Source organism: Coturnix japonica, chromosome Z (assembly GCF_054131305.1).
Source record: "Coturnix japonica strain WE chromosome Z, WE-NBRP24, whole genome shotgun sequence".
In the NCBI taxonomy this organism is placed as follows: domain Eukaryota; kingdom Metazoa; phylum Chordata; class Aves; order Galliformes; family Phasianidae; genus Coturnix; species Coturnix japonica.
Window position 1 is genome coordinate 19,906,108 of NC_140702.1, and position 18,307 is coordinate 19,924,414.

An 18,307-nucleotide genomic window follows, 5' to 3' on the forward strand; every position below is an offset into this window, starting at 1 on the left:
GCACCGCCCCTCGGGAGCCGCTCGGAGCGGGCAGAGCGGCGGGACGGAGGCGGGTGTGCGGGCCAGGCTGGAGGCGCGGCGGCGGCACCTGGCGGGCACGGCGGGGCAGCCTGCTCGTTGCTGGTAGGGCGGCGGCAGCGGGAGCAGCTCTCGGCCCGGGGCTGCGCCGGGAGGGACCAGCCTCGCATCTCGAGGAGGAGGAGGCGGAGGAGGAGGAGAAGAAGGAGGAGGAGGAGGCTCTGCTGCTGCTTTTCCGTCGGTAGTAGCGGCGCGGCCGCGGGAGAAGAGGACGATGAGCCGCGCGGTGCTGGCCTGGCTGGTGCTCTGCGGGAGCCTGGTGGCGCCGCGACTCGCCCGAGGTGAGCGGCGGGGACGGGGACGGGTCGGGTCGCGGCTCTCCCGAAGTCGGAGCCCAAGTGCTCGGGGTCCGGGGGCGGGTCGCGGGGTGCCTCCGCCGCGGCTCTCCTTTTACTGCCATTTACAGATAAAATACTTCCCCTGCGTTCCAAAGAGTCGGCAAGCGGGCACGTTCTGTTTAGAAACTATGCGTAATTGCTGCGTGGGGGAAGAGCCGCCGTGAGAGATTAATCCAGATGAGCTGCTAAGAAGGTTTGATAATACCCGCAGAGCTGTCCACATCTCTTTTTCTTGCCTCTCCGCCCCAGCCATCGGGCTGGGAGCAGCGTACCCAGCGCAGCGCGGAGCAGTTCGCGGGCACGTCCGGGGGTACAGCATCGCGGGAGCGATGAACAGCGCTCGGCAGGCGACCCGCCTCTCCTTAACTAGGGCATCTCCTGCCGGAGCATCAGCGGCGCCTTCTCCGTCTCTTGTACCTCCTCCGCTGGGGAGGGGGAAAAAAAAACCAAAAAACAGAAAAGTCCAAAAAGCCAACTTTAGGGGTTTTCCAGTTCTCTTTATTATTATTATTGGAAGTAACCACTGGTGGTTACGTGGGTTTTCCGTTTTCATATATTTAAAATAATAATTAAAAAAAAAAGTTGCCGGAGCTCAGCGAGCAGCGGCGTGGGGCAGGGTGGGAGGAGGACGGGAGCTGTAGCCGGCACTGGGCACCCCCTCCCCGCGACAAGAAGCCCTCCGTGCTCCCCCACGTGCCTCGGCAGCGATGAGGGAACCCGCCGGGAGGCAGGAACTCACCCCCTTTGTGGGGCTGTTTCCGTCCTTCCGAGCGCTGAGCACTGGGGAAGGCAAACAAACCTCGGGGGGCTGAAGACCTTTGTGTCGTCCCGGTTGTGCCATCCCTAAGCTTAATAGAACAAGTGTTATCCTAATGAGTAGCATGATGTTTTCACTGACTTGGACCTGTTCTCGCCGCTATTTGCGGTGGTTTTTTTGTTTGGTGTTATGTTTTTTGTTTTTTTTAAATGAAGCCTATGTATCAGTAAAATTGAATATTTTATTAGATCCTAAATTATTCAGCACGGTAGCTTCTCAAAATCCAATAACATTCACGCAGTTGCAGTGAGCATGCGATGGCTTATGCAATATGTCCTTGTACCTGCAGTTTGTGCCTAAAATCTTTTAAGCACAAAGTATAGACGTGCCATAAATACTTTGCGTTGGGCTTCTGTAGGACTGAAATGTCTTCTCATTTAAGGCTGTGATCTAGCAGTGTTTTTAGGCAACTTCAGAACAGGGAGAACTGAATAGATCTCCCAGAGATGAGAAATAGGAAGAAAGAATCCATTTGTTCTGCAATTGCTTAACCATAATTGTTCAGCTAACGATTCGTCCTTGGCTTTCAAAATGGAACAGAAGAAAATCATAGTTTTTTTTTTTCTTTTTTCTTTTTTTAAGCTGCTGCAGAATATAATACTGCTTGACAGGTTTGACATAGTGGGCTAATTTTGCTTGCTGTTATAACTTTTAATAGATTATCTCAAGTTGTGGTAAGTATAGCAAGTAACAAACTGTTTGTGGAGCAGTTTTTGAACAGCACAAAACTTTCTGTGCATCCTTTGAGTTTATTTGGATAGAGAAGTAGAATGAACATATCATGAACACCTATGGTAAAATCATCCCTGCTTTGGCCAGTTATCCCCTGCTTTCTTTGAGGGATAAATTCTAGCTGCAGATCAAAGTTAGGTCACATAGTTCATTGCTGACCAATGTTTCAAGTCTGCTGCCAGATGAAAAATACAAACTGAGTGTTTAGTAGGGCACTGAAAAGTAGTGATGATGGTCGACTTCCTGTTGATATATAACATCTTAAATACGTTTCTTGCTTTTGGTGTTTGGAACATGTACACAGTGTTTCAGCAAGTCATTTTGATAAAGAGGGAAAGCAGAACTGGGAGAGGGGCAGGTGATGAGTCTTTCAGTGAAGATGGGGATTTTCTTTTTTGTGACTGGTCTGATAAATTGGGAATCTCATGCACTGTAACAGGAATCTGTTCTTCAGAGATGTGTTTATGCGCATGTGTAGAATGAAACAAGATTTCAAGGGTGCTGTGACTTCTACTCCACAGCTTGCAAGGAAGATGTCAGTGCATTTTTAACAAGGGGTGTCCTTTTATATTCATTTCCAAACAGCTGTGAAGGTTTGCATTCACTTTGGTTGCTGTTCCTTAGATCACAGCAAGAGCAAATCCGATGTTTCACTGTGCAGCGGATGGGCAGTCACTACAAGAGTGACTGCAGAGTCTACAAGAGATGATTTCAAATGGAAGAGATCCAATGTGCCTCATCTAAAGAAGTTCCTTAGTCCCAGCATGTTTATTTTTGGGACAAATATGCACAACACTGCCTATATGTTTCAGAACAGTGAGTAAGAATTGAGATCAGATGGAAGGAAAACATAATTTAGAACTGATGGCTATCTTAGTTCCCAGATTTACCTCATGGAATGGGGTAAGCTGACCAGCAACAGTGACGGTGCCATGAGCAAATCCGTATATTCCAAGCCTGTGTATTATATGCTTTTTCAAAGGGATCTTTTGAAGATTTGCCATTTGTGTTGTGTTTATCACAGAGCTGATCCTTAAATTGCATTGCGTATTTTCACTTTGCTTGACGTGGAATTTTTATGTGCGGTTTGCCTAGAAATGATACCGGTGTTGCCAAAACGAAGCAGATCCCATTCTGCTTTAATTTGCGACTGTGTTCTGTGAGCCTGAGATAAAATATTTCTGAACTTCCAAGGAACTGTTCCAGAGATTATGCTTTTTCTCTTTTACAGTGGGAACCTTCACTCCCTCTGAGGCTTAGAAGTGTGTGTATAGCCTCTTTCTGAGGCTGGAATGAGCTGCAGTGAGTAAAGTTGCAAAGAAATACAAGAGGTAAACTGTAGGTTTGTTCCCATATAGCTATACCAAAGGACTGAAAAGATCTCAAACACTATTAAAGGCCAGCATTCCTGTTCTACTGAACACCTTTGCCTCCTTGGACAGCATCTACATCTGTACAGACTGCTGACAGTGTGACCCTGCATAATGATTTCCACTGTTCTTTTAACAAATTACATTTGTATTCAAATTGATTTTCCATGACTGCTCATATAGCCTCCAGAAAGCATCTACAGCAGATACACTTCTGCATCCAGTGCGTGTCTGGTCAACCTAGGACAGAATTTGATGTCAAGCCATTCTATCTTATAACTAGAATTAATAGTCCTGCTGGTATTAGTTGTTTGTCTGTGTGTGTGTGGTTTTTTTTTTGTGTGTGTTTTTTCTTTTAAGTATCCAACTTTGTCTTTCTCTGCCCTACTTACATCCTTTATGTTGTTTTTCAGAGGATGTATTTTATACAAAGCTGTGTTTCAATGATACCGCAGTGAAAAGGATCACTGTATTATCTTCCTTACCTCCCCCATTTTTCCAATTACCATCCAGTTGAAAATCAAGGCAATGATCCACTTTGGAAGTTATTTCAGAAGACAAAAGCTTTGCATTAGGAGGCTGTTTTTTATGCTTTGAGCTAGCTATTTGTACAGCACTTATCCATACAGCAGTGTTGGTGTACTTGCAGCCGGATAGATATCCCATCAGTGTAAGTAAAGGCAATAGAACCTCACCCTGAAAAAGTGATGTTTGGGGGACTGTAAGAGTCAGAGTGAGTCTGTATCAATCTAAAATGTTACGAATCTCATCGCAGTCACTGTGTTACTGTTTTCTCTCTATATACTTTTTTAATATATTTATTTACTTCAAACTTACATGAGGTCCAGGGCAAGGAGTGTATCTTCGAGGATGATCCGCATCATGTTACAGATGATGTTTGGGAACCTTGAGGCTGTGCTGCCTCAAGCTAGGAGTATGGGCTGAGCATCAAAACAACATTAATTTCTTTCAACTTTTTAAGAAATGTTCTCACTCTGAAAATGTATGTTTAATTTTTGTTAGTCAGATGGCACATTAGGAACCGAAGGATACGATAAGGAGATGCAAAACTCAATAAGGATTCCAAGTACCTTAAGATTTACAAACTTAAAAACCCTGGAAATTGCTGTGATATAATGGAACACCTGCACACATTTTTCATATAAAGGGTGTGAAGCGAGGATGTAAGAAGAAAGCCAATGAGAGTGTAAGTTCAGTGCACTGTGTCAGTAGTAATGGCTCTATGTTTCCTTTTCGTTTTATTAATCAGCAAGCTGTGTTATTTTCCATCACAGTGGGAGTGTTCTATTTTAAGTTTAAAAAATTGAGAAGTGAAATAGACCATGATTTGCTGGTCTGAGCAGCAGGCACAGGGAGATTGCTCTCCTTTCTAAGTGCCTGTGCAGGAGCATTGCAGTCCAAGTGCAAAGGCAAAGGTGTGAGCACAAGGTGTGGTTAGCATGGGTCTGGGTCAGCTTTGAACTGCTTCCGACTGTGGATTTATATCCAAGTCCCAGTTTAGTTTTCGCACAGCCGGTCTTTCTCAGCCTTCTTTCCTTCCTCCCTTCCCGCTGCTATTGTAACTCTTATTTCTTTATTTAGTAATTGTTTTCCGCATTAAACAACAGAAGGTATATTTGCATAGCTAGACCATGGCCCTGCTGTAAGGAAAAAAACTACAGTTTAGGCCTATGTGACTACTTTGCCTTTTGAGTATCTTTGATTATCCTCTGAGCAGTAACTTTTTGACAGAGCTGGAAAAAAAAAAAGTAGAAAAAGACGATTGCTTTGCCAATTTTTATCTGCAGTAATTTTATTTGCCATGCTGCTGTGGAGGGAGGCTGACAGAATTTTAGTAAAAACTACTTTTTTCCTATCATTGTCAAGATGCTGTGTCAACCTGTATAATTACGGAGAGCTGTGACAGCAGTGCGTAAATAACAGTAATTTCTTCCCTGTGATTACTCACGTCTGTAGGTTTCTACAATAGTGAAGCTACAACAGACAATTTAGGAAATACTTTTGGGTAAGTCTTATATATGAGGTGTGTGTGAAAAACAGAAAACAAAGGAGGGTTGATTTGTTTTATTTTTAACATTTACATCTTCATGTCCTCATCCTGCGTGTGCACAGCAGCCTCTATCCTTGCTGGATATCATTGCATGCAAGCATTCCCTTTAATCCAGGCTTGCTCTCTGATTATTCTCTATTACAGTCCCATAGGCTGTACCACTTTAATCTGTTTGCCAGTTTTCATTTTTCTAGCTAAGTATTATGTTTTCAGACAGTGGCACGGGCTTTGAGTCTCTTTTTTTTGCCTTACCCATACCCTTTGCAGCTTAGGTTTTTGAAACAGAGATGGAGAAAATATCATTTGCTGTGTAACTTGTCATGTTCCTTACCTCTGTGAGGGATTGCACAGGACTGCCTTACAAGGGCTTTTGTAGGTTAAAACAAGATCTAATAGCTGATTGCTCTCAGTTGCTGTGCCATAACTATTTAAAAACCTCTGAACGTCCATCTGTTAGAGCAGTTTTAAGGAAAAATTAGACTGATAGAGTGAATGGCGTACCATGAGGATGGGGAAATTCTGTGCTACTCTTGTGGAAAGTAGCTAAAATGATGCAGTAGTTCTCTGCTGTTGATGCTATTGTCTAATTTCTTAGATGTTTCTTTTATGGTTTACCTTCTGACCTCATCTAAAATGATGCATTGGCTGTAAGCACTCCTTCAGGATAGAGATCAACCTCTTTAATAACAACTTTAATTTCCCTAGGCGTGATCAAGCCCATCCTGTTCTAACCTCTTGATTTCCTTCACCAGGCCTCTCTTTAATATGGAGTACTGTGCAGCTGTGTGTTTTCTTTCAGAAATGCAGGGTCTTCATAACCTGAAACTTAACGCATATGCTCTGTGGTTCCTGTAAATGGCAGTTCTTGTTTCCCTTTTTACTTAAATCCTCCCAGAAGGGTGGATATTATTCACAAATTCAGGCTGCTACTGACGCCACAGTGAGCAGCCAGAGATCAGCCAAAAAAAAAAAAAAAAAGGAAAAAAAGAAAAAAAGGTAATTGAAGTAATGTCAGGCACAGCCAGGAGTATAGCAGGCTCAGAGGTGCTGTGTTGCTGGTGAAATCTGCTTGGTGAAGAAATCTAAAGACATGTTCTGAGCCAGAACTCTGAAATCTCCTGAGTAAAGATCTGCTAGTTGCTGTTTACCACTGATATTTCCCTAATAGCAGCACTGGTGGTTGTCTTATGCAGAGCAACAGTGACTTATTCTTGGGTGACTTATGGCAGGGTCAGCCAAAAGTGCAGGAGTTACTGGTGCAAGGAGAGCAATAGTAAGAGGGAGGGAGGAGCGAGTGGTACGGTGCTGTTGGATGGTGGCTGTGCCCTCACAGGGTTTTTGCAAGAGAAAACTACAGATGCTTTTCTCAGTGGCAGCTTTGATATTTTTTTCACAAAAAACGCATTTCTGAACTTACCCTCCGAGTCCATTTTTCTGTACCAAGCAGGTGAATTTAAATCATTATGGGAACTTAAGCCAGATCACGTGTTCCTGTACCATAGGTGTAAAATGCCGCATTCCTTCCTGCCCATGTGTATAGGTATGACTGCTCTGAAAGTAATGCATCTTATTTTATGATGTTGTCCCATGGTGTCAGAGGTGGAGCCTGGTGGTAAGACAGTAGAGCTTGAACCTTCCCACCAGTATTCTGTTACATGTTATTACCATATGACAGATGATAGCAGAGGGACAGACTGACAGAATGGCTTCTGACATGCGTGTGAGGCAAAGATGTGTTACTGAATTCCTCCATGTGGAAAAAAGTTACGCTCATTGACATTCATCTATGCTTGCTGAACATTTATGGAGAGAAACCAGTGGCTATGAACACTGTGAGGCAGTGGATGTTGCATTGTGGCTGTGGTGAAAGTGATGGGAAAGTCAAGCCACATTCCAGGTGCCCACACGTAGTTGTCATACCACAAAATGAAGAACATCTTGATCAGCTCTTCCATGCGGATTGGTGAATTATGACTAGGGAACTGTATATGGAGATGAATATTGGCTTCATTGTGTTGGAAGTCGTGGTGGCAACATTGGAACATTGCAAAGTTTGTGTCAGGTGGTTTCCGTGAGTGATCACACATGAACAGAAAGAACACTGCAAGCAAGTTTGGCAGGACCTATTGAACCAATACAGAGCTGAAGGTGACGGTTTCCTGGATCACAACATTCATTACTGGTGATGAGACATAGAGCCAAAACAACACTTTGAAGTTGTGACATGTGAATTCCCCATTGAAGACAAATTTAATGATGCAGCCCTGAATAGGTAAAGTGAAGTGCAGGGTTCTGGGGTAGGGATAGGGTGATCCTTCTGGATTTCCTGGAACCTGGACAAACCATTAAGTCTGACCACTACATTGTGATGCTGATTAAAATGAAGGCTCTAAATTCTGGAGTCCAGCTAAAAAAGAAGACAAACTTTCTCTGGCAACATGATAACACTAGGCCCCATACCACTGTGAAGGCAGTGAAGCACATTGCCTGTATTGGCTGGACTGTCCCACTCACCCACTGTACAGCTCAGATTTGGCACCTCCTTCCCGTCTGTCTAGGCTGATGAAAGATGAACTGCAGGGGCAACATTTTCCTGTTGAAGACACCATGAAAAGTCACACCCACTGGTGCAGATTTTAATAGGGAGGGCATGCAGGCTCTTATTCATAGTGGTAAAAATGGTGATGACTGTTGAAAAATAGTGTTTTCTAGCTGAAAGTTTATTAAATGCTGCTGTTCTGCTCTTTGTATCTGTTGTAGTTGCCTGAAAATAGGAGGCATTACATTTGGAGCAACTGATACATCCTCTACTGTTGAGACCAGGTATAAAAATCAAACCTATGAATACTCTTTGTGAGTAGTCACTGTGTTTCTGTCTGTGTGCTTGTGCTGAATTCTTGTGGCTGTAGGCAAAGGAGCAAATTTTGTGTTTCTCCTGCACCTCTTGGACCAAAGCATCTGCCTGCTACCTCACTGTCCTGGGGCCAATTATGTGCCAATTAACAGAAATGTCCCTGGTAGGTTATTTGATGAGGACAGATTACAGTGTTTTTCTTTCCTAATTATTTTACACCAAATATTTAGTTTATGGATAAAGATCGCTCCCTGGCCACAGGCAGCAGGCAGGACGAGATGCCTTCCTGACAAATTCTCCCCTTGTTCCTAAGCAAGTAAATTGATTTAAAGCTGCTGGTGAGCAGATGTGTGTCTGGCTTTTCTGTTCGGCTGAAGGCTGAGCATGGAGAGAGAAGCAGCCAAGATGAGTAAAACCACAACATGCTTCAGTTACTCTAAGAAACTCTTCAAAATGTTGACCTAGAGTATTCTGGTTATTTGTTTTGCTAGCAGTACATGTATGTGCATGCTGAGTTTGGAGCACATTTCCCCCAGAGCTGTGGGTTCTCCATCCCTGGAGGCCCTCAGGGCCAGGTTGGGTGGGGCCATGGGCAGCTTCATCTGGTGGAAGGCAGCCCTGCCCATGGCAGGGAGTTGTAGCTTGATGATCTTCGAGATCCCTTCCAATTCACGACATTCTATGCTTCTTTGAGTATTCAGTGAGTATGTTACTTGATGAAGTACCCTGGTTGCATGATGCAGTGTCCTCTATGTCAGGCTCATACCAGCTGTGGAGAAGCCATGTCTCTTCCTAGGGTTCTATTAGACAAGTTTTGATTTATTTTTAATGAGTTCCCAATGAAAAGCAATCTGCAACAAAAAACAGGCCGATTGCTTTCTTTTCAAATAGTGAATTGTGTTCATGGCATTACCCTTGAAGAAAAAAATCTGGGTGAAATTTTAAATCCCTACTGAGTGTTTACTTCTAAGGCAAAGAAGGGGAGGAGGAACATCCCAAATATGTGCTCCAAGTTAACTGGAATAAAGATCACTCAGATTTAATCATCGGTCATTTTTCTGAACTGGGTTTTTCTTCTAAAGAACCACCATTTTCTGATCTGAAAAACTGTAACAAGAAACATGGGAAGTTTCCTTCTTTCATGCTTTTGGAGATTTGGGAAGGTATTCTTTCACCCAGTAAAGCACGGAAAATTCTAGTCTGGTGGATATTGCTGCTGCTTATGATAGCGCCTTCCATAGCAATCTTTTGTCTCACATTACACCCAGCTTTTATTTTTTTCCCCTGTCTGTTGAAGTGTACACCTTCCATATGAGATGGAAAATGTCCCCATAGTCTGAAAACAAAGGTCAGGGCGTCACATGGGAAGGTGCCTATCACAAAGGGAAACAATGAGATTTGGTAACGTAAATCTGCTAAGAGCCAGTCCTTTATAGGGTAAACTCCTGCAGTGCAAGCACTGCAGCTGCTTGCACGTGGATTTTAGTGCGTGTGTATGTGAGGTGTTTGCGTGCTGGTGATATTTACCCAAAGTCTTGCAGGGATTTCACAAACAGGTAATCTTCTCAAATTGCTGTTTCAGGAGAACTCTCAGCTGGTGTTATTCCATGTTCCTGCTTTATTACTGCATATGCAAAAGATTCTCATTTCTTTTTCATTTTCGAAATGAGGTGTTACAAGCTTTTAAAATTCAAATTGCAAATGCGTATTCTGTTTACAGCGTGGTACATGTATTTTGTAACAGTTGGAATAATTTTTAAAAGCCTTTGATATAGGATCTCGGAACAGATTTTCTGTAGAAAAAGCAGCTTCAGAGAGAGTGTAGTTTTGTTCTGCCCATTTTCCTGTTAAGATATGGCAGTAAAATTACTGAAGATTTTAGACATATTACATCTGTTCTTTGAAAGAGAACAGCATAAAAGACATAAAATTACTGTTCTAGTAGATTATAAGCTATAGTGTATATCTGCTGAAATTGACTTTATAGGAGATGCTATTTCTAAATCGACACAGTTTAAAAATAAAATACTAACTTCTTCTGGATTGTACCTTCCCTGAACGATACAGTAATGCTGCATCATCCTGTTCTTCAGCCTCATAGGCAGTGCTGGGCTCTGAGGAGCAGCTCCAAGGCCACAGAGAGATACGAGCACTGATACTTGACCATTGGATGGGTTGAAACACTTGTATTCATGGCCCTTCCTATTGTAGACTGGGAAAAAAAAAGGGAAAGTATTTGCTCCTGACCTTCTGTAAGGCGTAGTAAAGCCTTTGTTTTTCTGTTGAATGTGAGGACATGGAAGAAATTGTGGTGTTTTTGGAGCTGCGTAGTTGTGCTGATGTGACCCTGTCAGAGCTCCTGGGTGATCGGCCTGTCTTAAGTGGTGTGAATTGTAAAGGAATGTCTTGTAGGGGGGGATGGAGCATCACTGCATGACCATGCTGTTCTTGTGGCAGCTTTTGGTTCCTTCTAAAATTATCTGTAAGCACCAACATATGACAGATCTTTATACAGTATTTATGTTCTGCAGTATTTACCAAATTGTCGATAATGGTGACAGCTGTTAAGAAAAAAATATCTTCAGCATTCAGTGTAGCCAGCTCAGACTTCCAAACATTTTCCGGGAGCATTTCCCTGCTTTAGAAATTACTATATTTATCCTTGGTATCTGTATAGTGACCTAGTTTATTTATCATTAACTGCTCTGAATTTTTAGACTGCCTGTGCTGTTGTCTGGAAGAGCAAAGAGATTTTTATTTATTTATTTGTTTATTTTTGTGAGAAGAGGTGCAGTTCTCTTTTGTTTGCTAAGATTTTTTATTTCTTCAAGCCTCTGGCTTTTATGAGGTCCTACTTTCTTCCTTTGAACAAAGGCTTTCCGTGCAGTTTTTCCATTCTCCTGGAACTCTCCTGATGCACTGAAAGCTTTCTGTTGGATCTAAAAATTACCACTGTTACAAGCTGGAATGGCCAATGACTGGAATCAGCTGATACTGCAGAACAGTTAGGGCAGAAAGTTCAGGCAAAGGCTTCGCTTTCTCAAATACTGTTATTTGAAAATGTTTTTCATATTTAGCATTTTTATTGTACATTAGTCTGCTGCTGCTTTTCTCTCGACTGGAATTTATTTTATCATCTCTTTTATTTCCTCTTCTTTTTTTTTTTTTTTTTTTCCTTTCCTAAAGTTGAACTGACTTGAGCTTCTGGATTTCTGATTTTTCAATCAGTTCTTCAAAAACCAAGAGATCTGATAGACATTAATCCAAATTTGGTGTTGGAAGTAGGATGCTTTTCATATTTAACTCCTTAAGGGATCTGGGTTTTTGTAGCTGCTGTTGGTTTTGACAACCCTGGGATATCTGTTGTGAATACAGTGGAATAACTACACCAAAGCTTCCTCTAGATTAATGCCCGCTGCTTTACCAGAACCATTATCTGTATTGCAAGCTGTCTCTTAATGTCCAAATCCAGTAATTAAATCTTCAAATCATCTATGTCTGTTTTTTTATTATTATAAGTAAATTTTGGGGTTTTATGTTTTCCCTATGGGAAAGAGCTGCAGTAGAACTTACTAGAGGACTGAAAACCCTGAAATTTCATTGCATTGTTTTCTGATTTGGAGTCAAGTCTTAGACAAAAAAAAAAAAAAAGAGAGGAAAAACTAACAGCGCTGCGTTAGATGTTTTGTTTTTTTTCTTTGGTTTTTTTTTGTTTTTGTTTGTTTGTTTTTTGTTTGTTTGTTTGTTTTCCTAATTAGTACAAGTTTCCTTATGGTCTGACAAGGGGTTCTTAATCTGAGTTGCTTGCTTGCCAACATTGATATAAAACTGAGGAACTGATGGAGTCTGTCTGGTAATTCATTTAATGACTTTATCCATGACTTGGAGAAGGTCATAGGGGGCTTTCTGACCCAGTATGTGAGTAACACAATTTGCATGACCACAGGATGTCCCTGAAGGCAGGGCTGCTACCCAGAGGGGCCAGACTGGGCGAAAGGGGTAGAGGGAGCCATGAAAGGGGACAAATGCAAAGTGCTGCCCTAAGAAAGGAGAGATGCTAAAGGTGGTCTGTTTGGGATACTCAGCTCAGAAAAGACCTGAATTCTGAAGAGCCTGCCCTGTAAGGAGAGGCTGCAGAACTGTGGCTGGGAGATTTTGGGAGTCCAGTAGTAACCCCAGTGAATGTGGGAAGGAAGTTGAAGAGAAGGAAGATGGACTATACATAGTAGCACATGTAGGAGAGTAGAAATTTGTTCTTTAAATTTGATCCTTGCTGTCAGGCAAACGTCAACACTCATGCCCCTTCCAAGACCCCTTTTGACCAGTTATGTGAGATTCAGACAGTTTTGTACATCTACCCTTCTGCAAAATACTGATCTATTTTTTTTCCTTTCTGTGTAGAGGTTGGGGCTGATTTTATGTGTGTACTACCAAAAATAAAACCTTAAGATCTGCTGCAGGGTACATACATAGTACATATGTATCTTTAGTACAGTAGCCTAAGCAATGTAAAGCAAGCTGTGATTTTCAGTGTTTTGTTTTTTTTTTCCTTTGCAATTTTCCCTTTGTAGTTTTGTGGCCAGGTGGGCTGGCAGCAAGAACCTTAAACCAAAGATTTACTTCCATTATTTACTTCCTTTTATGTTTGTTTATGAAATACAAATGGAACAAAATGGTTGACTGTACATAAAGATTCTCCTTGAACGTTTTCCTCCTTGAAAGGGTAATAATGGAAATGTCCAGCTTCTGGATTGTGACAGAAAAACATCTATTTCAAGGATATTGGAATGAAGTTATAAGTCTGTGTTTTAAAATGCAGTCTGGATTTGGCATGGATCTTAGACAGAAACCTCCTGCTAAGATGATGAGATTTACAGATTTAAGATTCAGTGATCATGCAAAGAGTTTAATAATTCTGCTGATATGAGTGTTAAGGGAAGAAATTAAAATGAACTGAATTGGTGATTCATTTTGGTTACGCTCTGGGGAAAGACCAGACATTTTCTAATAATTAATTATCTAATTTAAAACCTCCTTGTTTCTTGGCTGAAGTAAGAATCTGGATATTTTGTAAAATAAAGCAGCTGATCTTTAAAACTAATGGGAAGTGCAGTTATATTTTTTAAAAAGGCTGTAGGCTCTTCAGTTCATGGGGCTCTGCTTCAAGAAATTAGTTTTAAGCAAATTAGCCAGTAGAAGAAGGTACCTTGGGCTGATTAATTAATAAAGGCTATGTATAAACAGGTACCTATGGCAGGCTGAATAAGAGGAAAAAAAAGTGCATGAGTTATACAGTATTGATTACTGACCATTAATCATGTGTTGTGTTTCTCTTAGTTACATGTCAGACGTCTTTTACTTGAAAAATGAATAAATGTAGCTCGAATAAGCTGAGCAGTTCTAGAAAGGTTTCATTGCCTTTGATTGCCTTTGTTGCAAGTAGAGAGTGCTCAGTACTATTCAGAATAAAAAAGACAAGCTTGCAATGCTGTGGATGCTGAAAATGTATTCTGAGATGTAAACATTTTGCTGTTTATCATGAAAGTCATCAACCTAGAATTATATTCAGTGTCAATATTCAAATTCTGGTACTACAGGGAATATCAGCCTAATGTACCACTGTGAGAACCCCGATTTAAGGCTGTCCTTTCCAGTGTTAACTTTTTCATTACAATTCTGAAATGGTGCCAGTGATGCTGATATGACACCAGTGGCATAATGTGTGGAGGATGCTTAATATCTTTGACAAAAAAGTTGCTGATTTCTGTTATTCCTATTTAGTGCATTTGGTTGCAATAATAAGATGACTGTGGTTTATTTTCAAGCCATTGGTTTGATTTCCAGTTGTCCTTCTGCCATACTACTGTTACTGTAATTTCAAGTCTAGTGCATGAAATTGCTTTGCAAGTATTGTGGTTGATAATTGGGCTAGGCAGTACTTTTCTGTTTTTGCAAGAAACTGTATTGAGTTTTGTTAGAGCCAGTGGCATGGTACAAGTTTTCATGAGGAAACTGGTTTTTGAAGATCACTTTTAAGTAAATCTGTATTGTTGGCTTTAAATATCTCTACTCTCACAGTCTCTAGGGATACATGAGCTGGCACCGCTGCATTGTATATAGCCAAATGTAGGAGGAAATGAGTACCAAAGCATCACAGCCTAAAAATAAGAGAAAATGCTGGCAGAACATTGGTGGGAGCTTAATGAAGTATGAGACAGCAGTGGTCGAAGTAGCTGTAGTGCTACTCTGCTACAACTAAAGATGAGCACAATATTATGACAAGGAGAGTTTTAAGGATAGGTTCAGAGAAAATGAAAGGCAGCTTTGTTGAACTTCTGGGAGAAAAAAAAAAAAAAAATAGTTCCAAGGCTACAGGGTAGTGTGGAAGAGAATGAAACACGAGTTTATTTGGAGATGACTTCTTGAATACATGGAAGGTTCCACTAGACTTCTTGTTACTGAGCAAGAGATGATGTGTTGGAAAGATCCTTTCAAAGAGCTTTGAAAATACCAAGTAGTGACATACGTGAGATGTGATAGGAAGAGGTGAGAAAATGGAGTAATGATCTAGTTAAAGCAAAATGCTTGTATAATACTCCACACTGGTATTCAGAAAGTCATCATCTATTCCATTTTTGAAAGTACAAGTGAAAAATGACAAATCAATACAAATTCAAGCAAATGAGAACTTGTGATAATTAGCTGTGCCAGTGGATTGGAAAGGCTGTGTCTTAAGGATGCAATTAAAGGAAAAATTCAGCAGAATGTCAGCCAGCAATGATCCCCAATTTCTCCCTTTTTAGAATCAAATGGTGAGCAAGGATAGTGATCAGTGTTGCAGTATTGTTGCTTGTACAATGTAAGCTTTTCTAATAGAAGATTTTTCACGTAAAGTGAAGCAGTAGAGGTATCTGAAGACTTTGAGGGAGTAGTTTACTTGTTAGTTAAGCTGTCAAAATGAAACTGAAATTTAAACAAGAGGTGATGAACTTATAGTAGAGATTTTGGTGGGAACAAAATAAGCATTTATTTGAGTCTCAATCCCTAGTGACTTTATGGAAAGGAGTATGCTGGAGCATCATTTAATCAGAAGGATTCCACTATCTAAGGAACACTGGAAATAGTGAGCTCCCATACCTACGTGCATATATGGGAATTATGCTATACTGTGTTGAAGATGTGAGATCCTTATCCTCTCCATACAAGGAGAAATGAAATCCAGGTGCCTTGGTCTGGTATGCTTCAAATTTATCCAAAGTAATTTGAATAATTAGGGGACTACAGCCTTGGACAAAGTCATGCAGTCAATGGAGAACATTTCAGATTTAGGTTATGAAGACCAAGGTACTTGTTAGATATCTGTGACCAAAAAACATGCTGTCAATACAAATAATATTATATTAAACAAAACTGAAAAGTTGGATAGCTTTTTCAGGCAGATCATGCCAGTATTATCAACCTTCTTAAGATTTAAAAAAAAAAACCAAAAAAAAACGGATCTGATGGATAGTTAAATTGTATTGACCTTCAGAAAATTGTTTATCTCAGGCAGTATCTGAAATTTTAAGATGGCCGTGTGTAATGATTCAGTCAACTCATTAGGTAGTAGAACATCTTTCAAGAGAAAAAAGAGAGAAATGTGATACTGTATTACATAGCATTATTCAGGTCCAACTTAACCAGTTCTGTTTGATATCTTTATTGATTATGTAGATGAGGGAACTGAGTGCAGCCTGATTTAAGTTTGCAGATAACAATCTGGGAGGAAGTGTTAGCCTGAGAGTGGGAAGCCTCCGCAGGATCTGGATTGGCTGAATAAAATCAGTAAGGTTGGAAAAGACCTCCAAGAGCCACCTAGTAAGTGGATGTTTGGACCACGTAGTCCAACCATCCACTTACCACCAATACTGCTCACTAAACCATATCCCTAGGTACTGTATCTACCCTTTCCTTAAACACCTCCAGGGATGGTGACTCCATCACCTTCCTGAGCAGCCTGTTCCAATACCTTACCACTCTTTCTGAGAAGCAGTCTTCCCAATATCCAATCTGAACCTCCCCTGGCACAACTTGAGGACATTGAATTTCATCTTATTGCTGTTACCTGGGAGAAGAGGCTGAACCCCACTTCACTGCAGCCTCCTTTCAGGTAGTTGCAGAGAGTAATAAGGTCTCCTCTGAGCCTCCTCTTCTCTAGACCAAAGAAAGAATGCCATCTCGCTCAGCCACTCCTCATAAGACTCGTGTTCCAGACCCTTCACCACTTTTCTTATGCTTCTCTGGACATACTACAGGGGGTCGGTATCTTTCTTGTAGCGAATGAACACAGTACTTGAGCTGCAACCTCACCAGAGCTGAATACAGGAGGACAGTCATTTCCCTGGTCCTGCTGGCTGCACTATTTCTTATACAAACCAGGATGCTGTTGACCTTCTTGATCACCAGGCGTACCACTGGCTCATGTTCAGCCCAGCATCAACCTGCACATCTTGATCCTTTTCTTCCATGAAGCTTCCAGCCACTCTGCCTCAATTATGTGGTGTTGCATGGGGTTGTATTCTTCACTAACCTCCATTTTCAGAATATTTTAGATATCTTAGTGCTTTGTGCTTAGAAACTATTTAAAAAGCTATGTAAATTAATGCTTAAAAATAATGGAGCATTGTCTCTGGTATTCACAAGCAAAAAAGGTGTTTTTTTTAAAAAGCTATGTAAATTAATGCTTAAAAATAATGGAGCATTGTCTCTGATATTCACTAACAAATAAGGTGGTTGCATGTTCAAATAATTGTACATAAACTTAGTCAAGAAACAGTTGAAATCAAGTTTTATTTTAAAGATGAAAAAACCTGGCAGTAAGCTGTAGCTAGAAAGCAACCAGATGAAAGATTTATACTCCTGTTACCTGACTTTTTAGGGACAGAGTGTTATGGAGACCTAATTGAAACTCATCAGTCTTTCCTTACTATGAAGCTCTTAAAGTCTCAGATAGTTAAAAGATTTTCAGTGGATGTTATTTACTGTGAGAATAAAACAAATGGAAGACAGATCTTGCATAGTTTAATGCTTTTATTTAAACCTTCTGGGAAAAAAAAATGTCAGACACCTTTGCAGAAGTAAGTTTTTTAGGTATCTTTTCTCTACCCCTATTTCTGACACAGCTGGAACACCAGCCCTAGGTTTTTCACAACCAACAGAACATTGGAGGCTGCTCCATCCCTCTGTTTTCTTTTATGAGTATGAATTGTGCAAAGCTTTGCTTGTTACATGAATTATAACTGATCCACATAAGAAAGTAATGTTTCCCCAGCACTTCCCAAGGCCATTTATACTAAAGAGTTTGTTAGCATCCATTTAATTCATGGATAGTAGTTTTTAAAAAAGCAAATGCATGCTGCATTAAAAGGTAATCTGAAGAAAAGAGACTGGAATAGGTTGAATAAGAACAGGAAGCTGTAAAGTAGTAGAGCCAAGATGCGCTTGCATATGATAATGTTATGAACTTGTACTGAATATTACTGTATCAGTAATATTTCAAGTATCTAGACATGGTATTTACTTACATCAGTTTGCCTGGGAAATTTCCTGCTTGAGCTGTGCTCCCTTGAGGTGTGTAGTTTTTTCTTTACTTGCTTTTCACCCTTCTAATGAAAGGAGGTCACAAATGTGTTTTGATTTAGCATTGGATGTGAGCAGTGCTGCAACATGCCATAAACCTCCTTAATTTTTGCATGATAAAAACTTATTTTAGTAGTGAAAACAAACTTAAGAAAATACTTATTTCTGAATCAATTCAGTTGAATTCTCTATCTTCTTAATGGGATGACTGAGCAAGATGCAACAAACTCTCTTTGAGGTCTTCTGTGGTTTTAAGTTCATTAATGTTAGGAGGAAACAGCGAGCACCTATGTGAGTAGGTCACACCCATTTTTGGTCTCTGGAATGATCTTTAGATGAAGTAATTGAAAGGAAGGTGCCAGGAAGGAGGCATCTGTGTGGGTTATGAGAGCGTATGTAGATGCAGCATCCTTCTCATGCTAACCTGGA

General features: G+C 40.8%; 1 protein-coding gene across 2 annotated transcripts in view; it reads left to right on the forward strand.

Moving 5' to 3' along the window:
* Nucleotides 1-278: 278 nt before the first annotated feature.
* Nucleotides 279-18,307, forward strand: part of EDIL3 (EGF like and discoidin domains 3) — a 260,926-nt gene continuing 242,897 nt past the window's right edge. For both annotated transcript variants that reach the window (XM_085528740.1, XM_085528741.1), the window contains exon 1: nt 279-359. In XM_085528740.1, the coding sequence (XP_085384866.1) occupies nt 293-359 (67 nt within the window). In that variant the 5' untranslated portion in view covers nt 279-292. The remainder of the gene's footprint in view (nt 360-18,307) is intronic.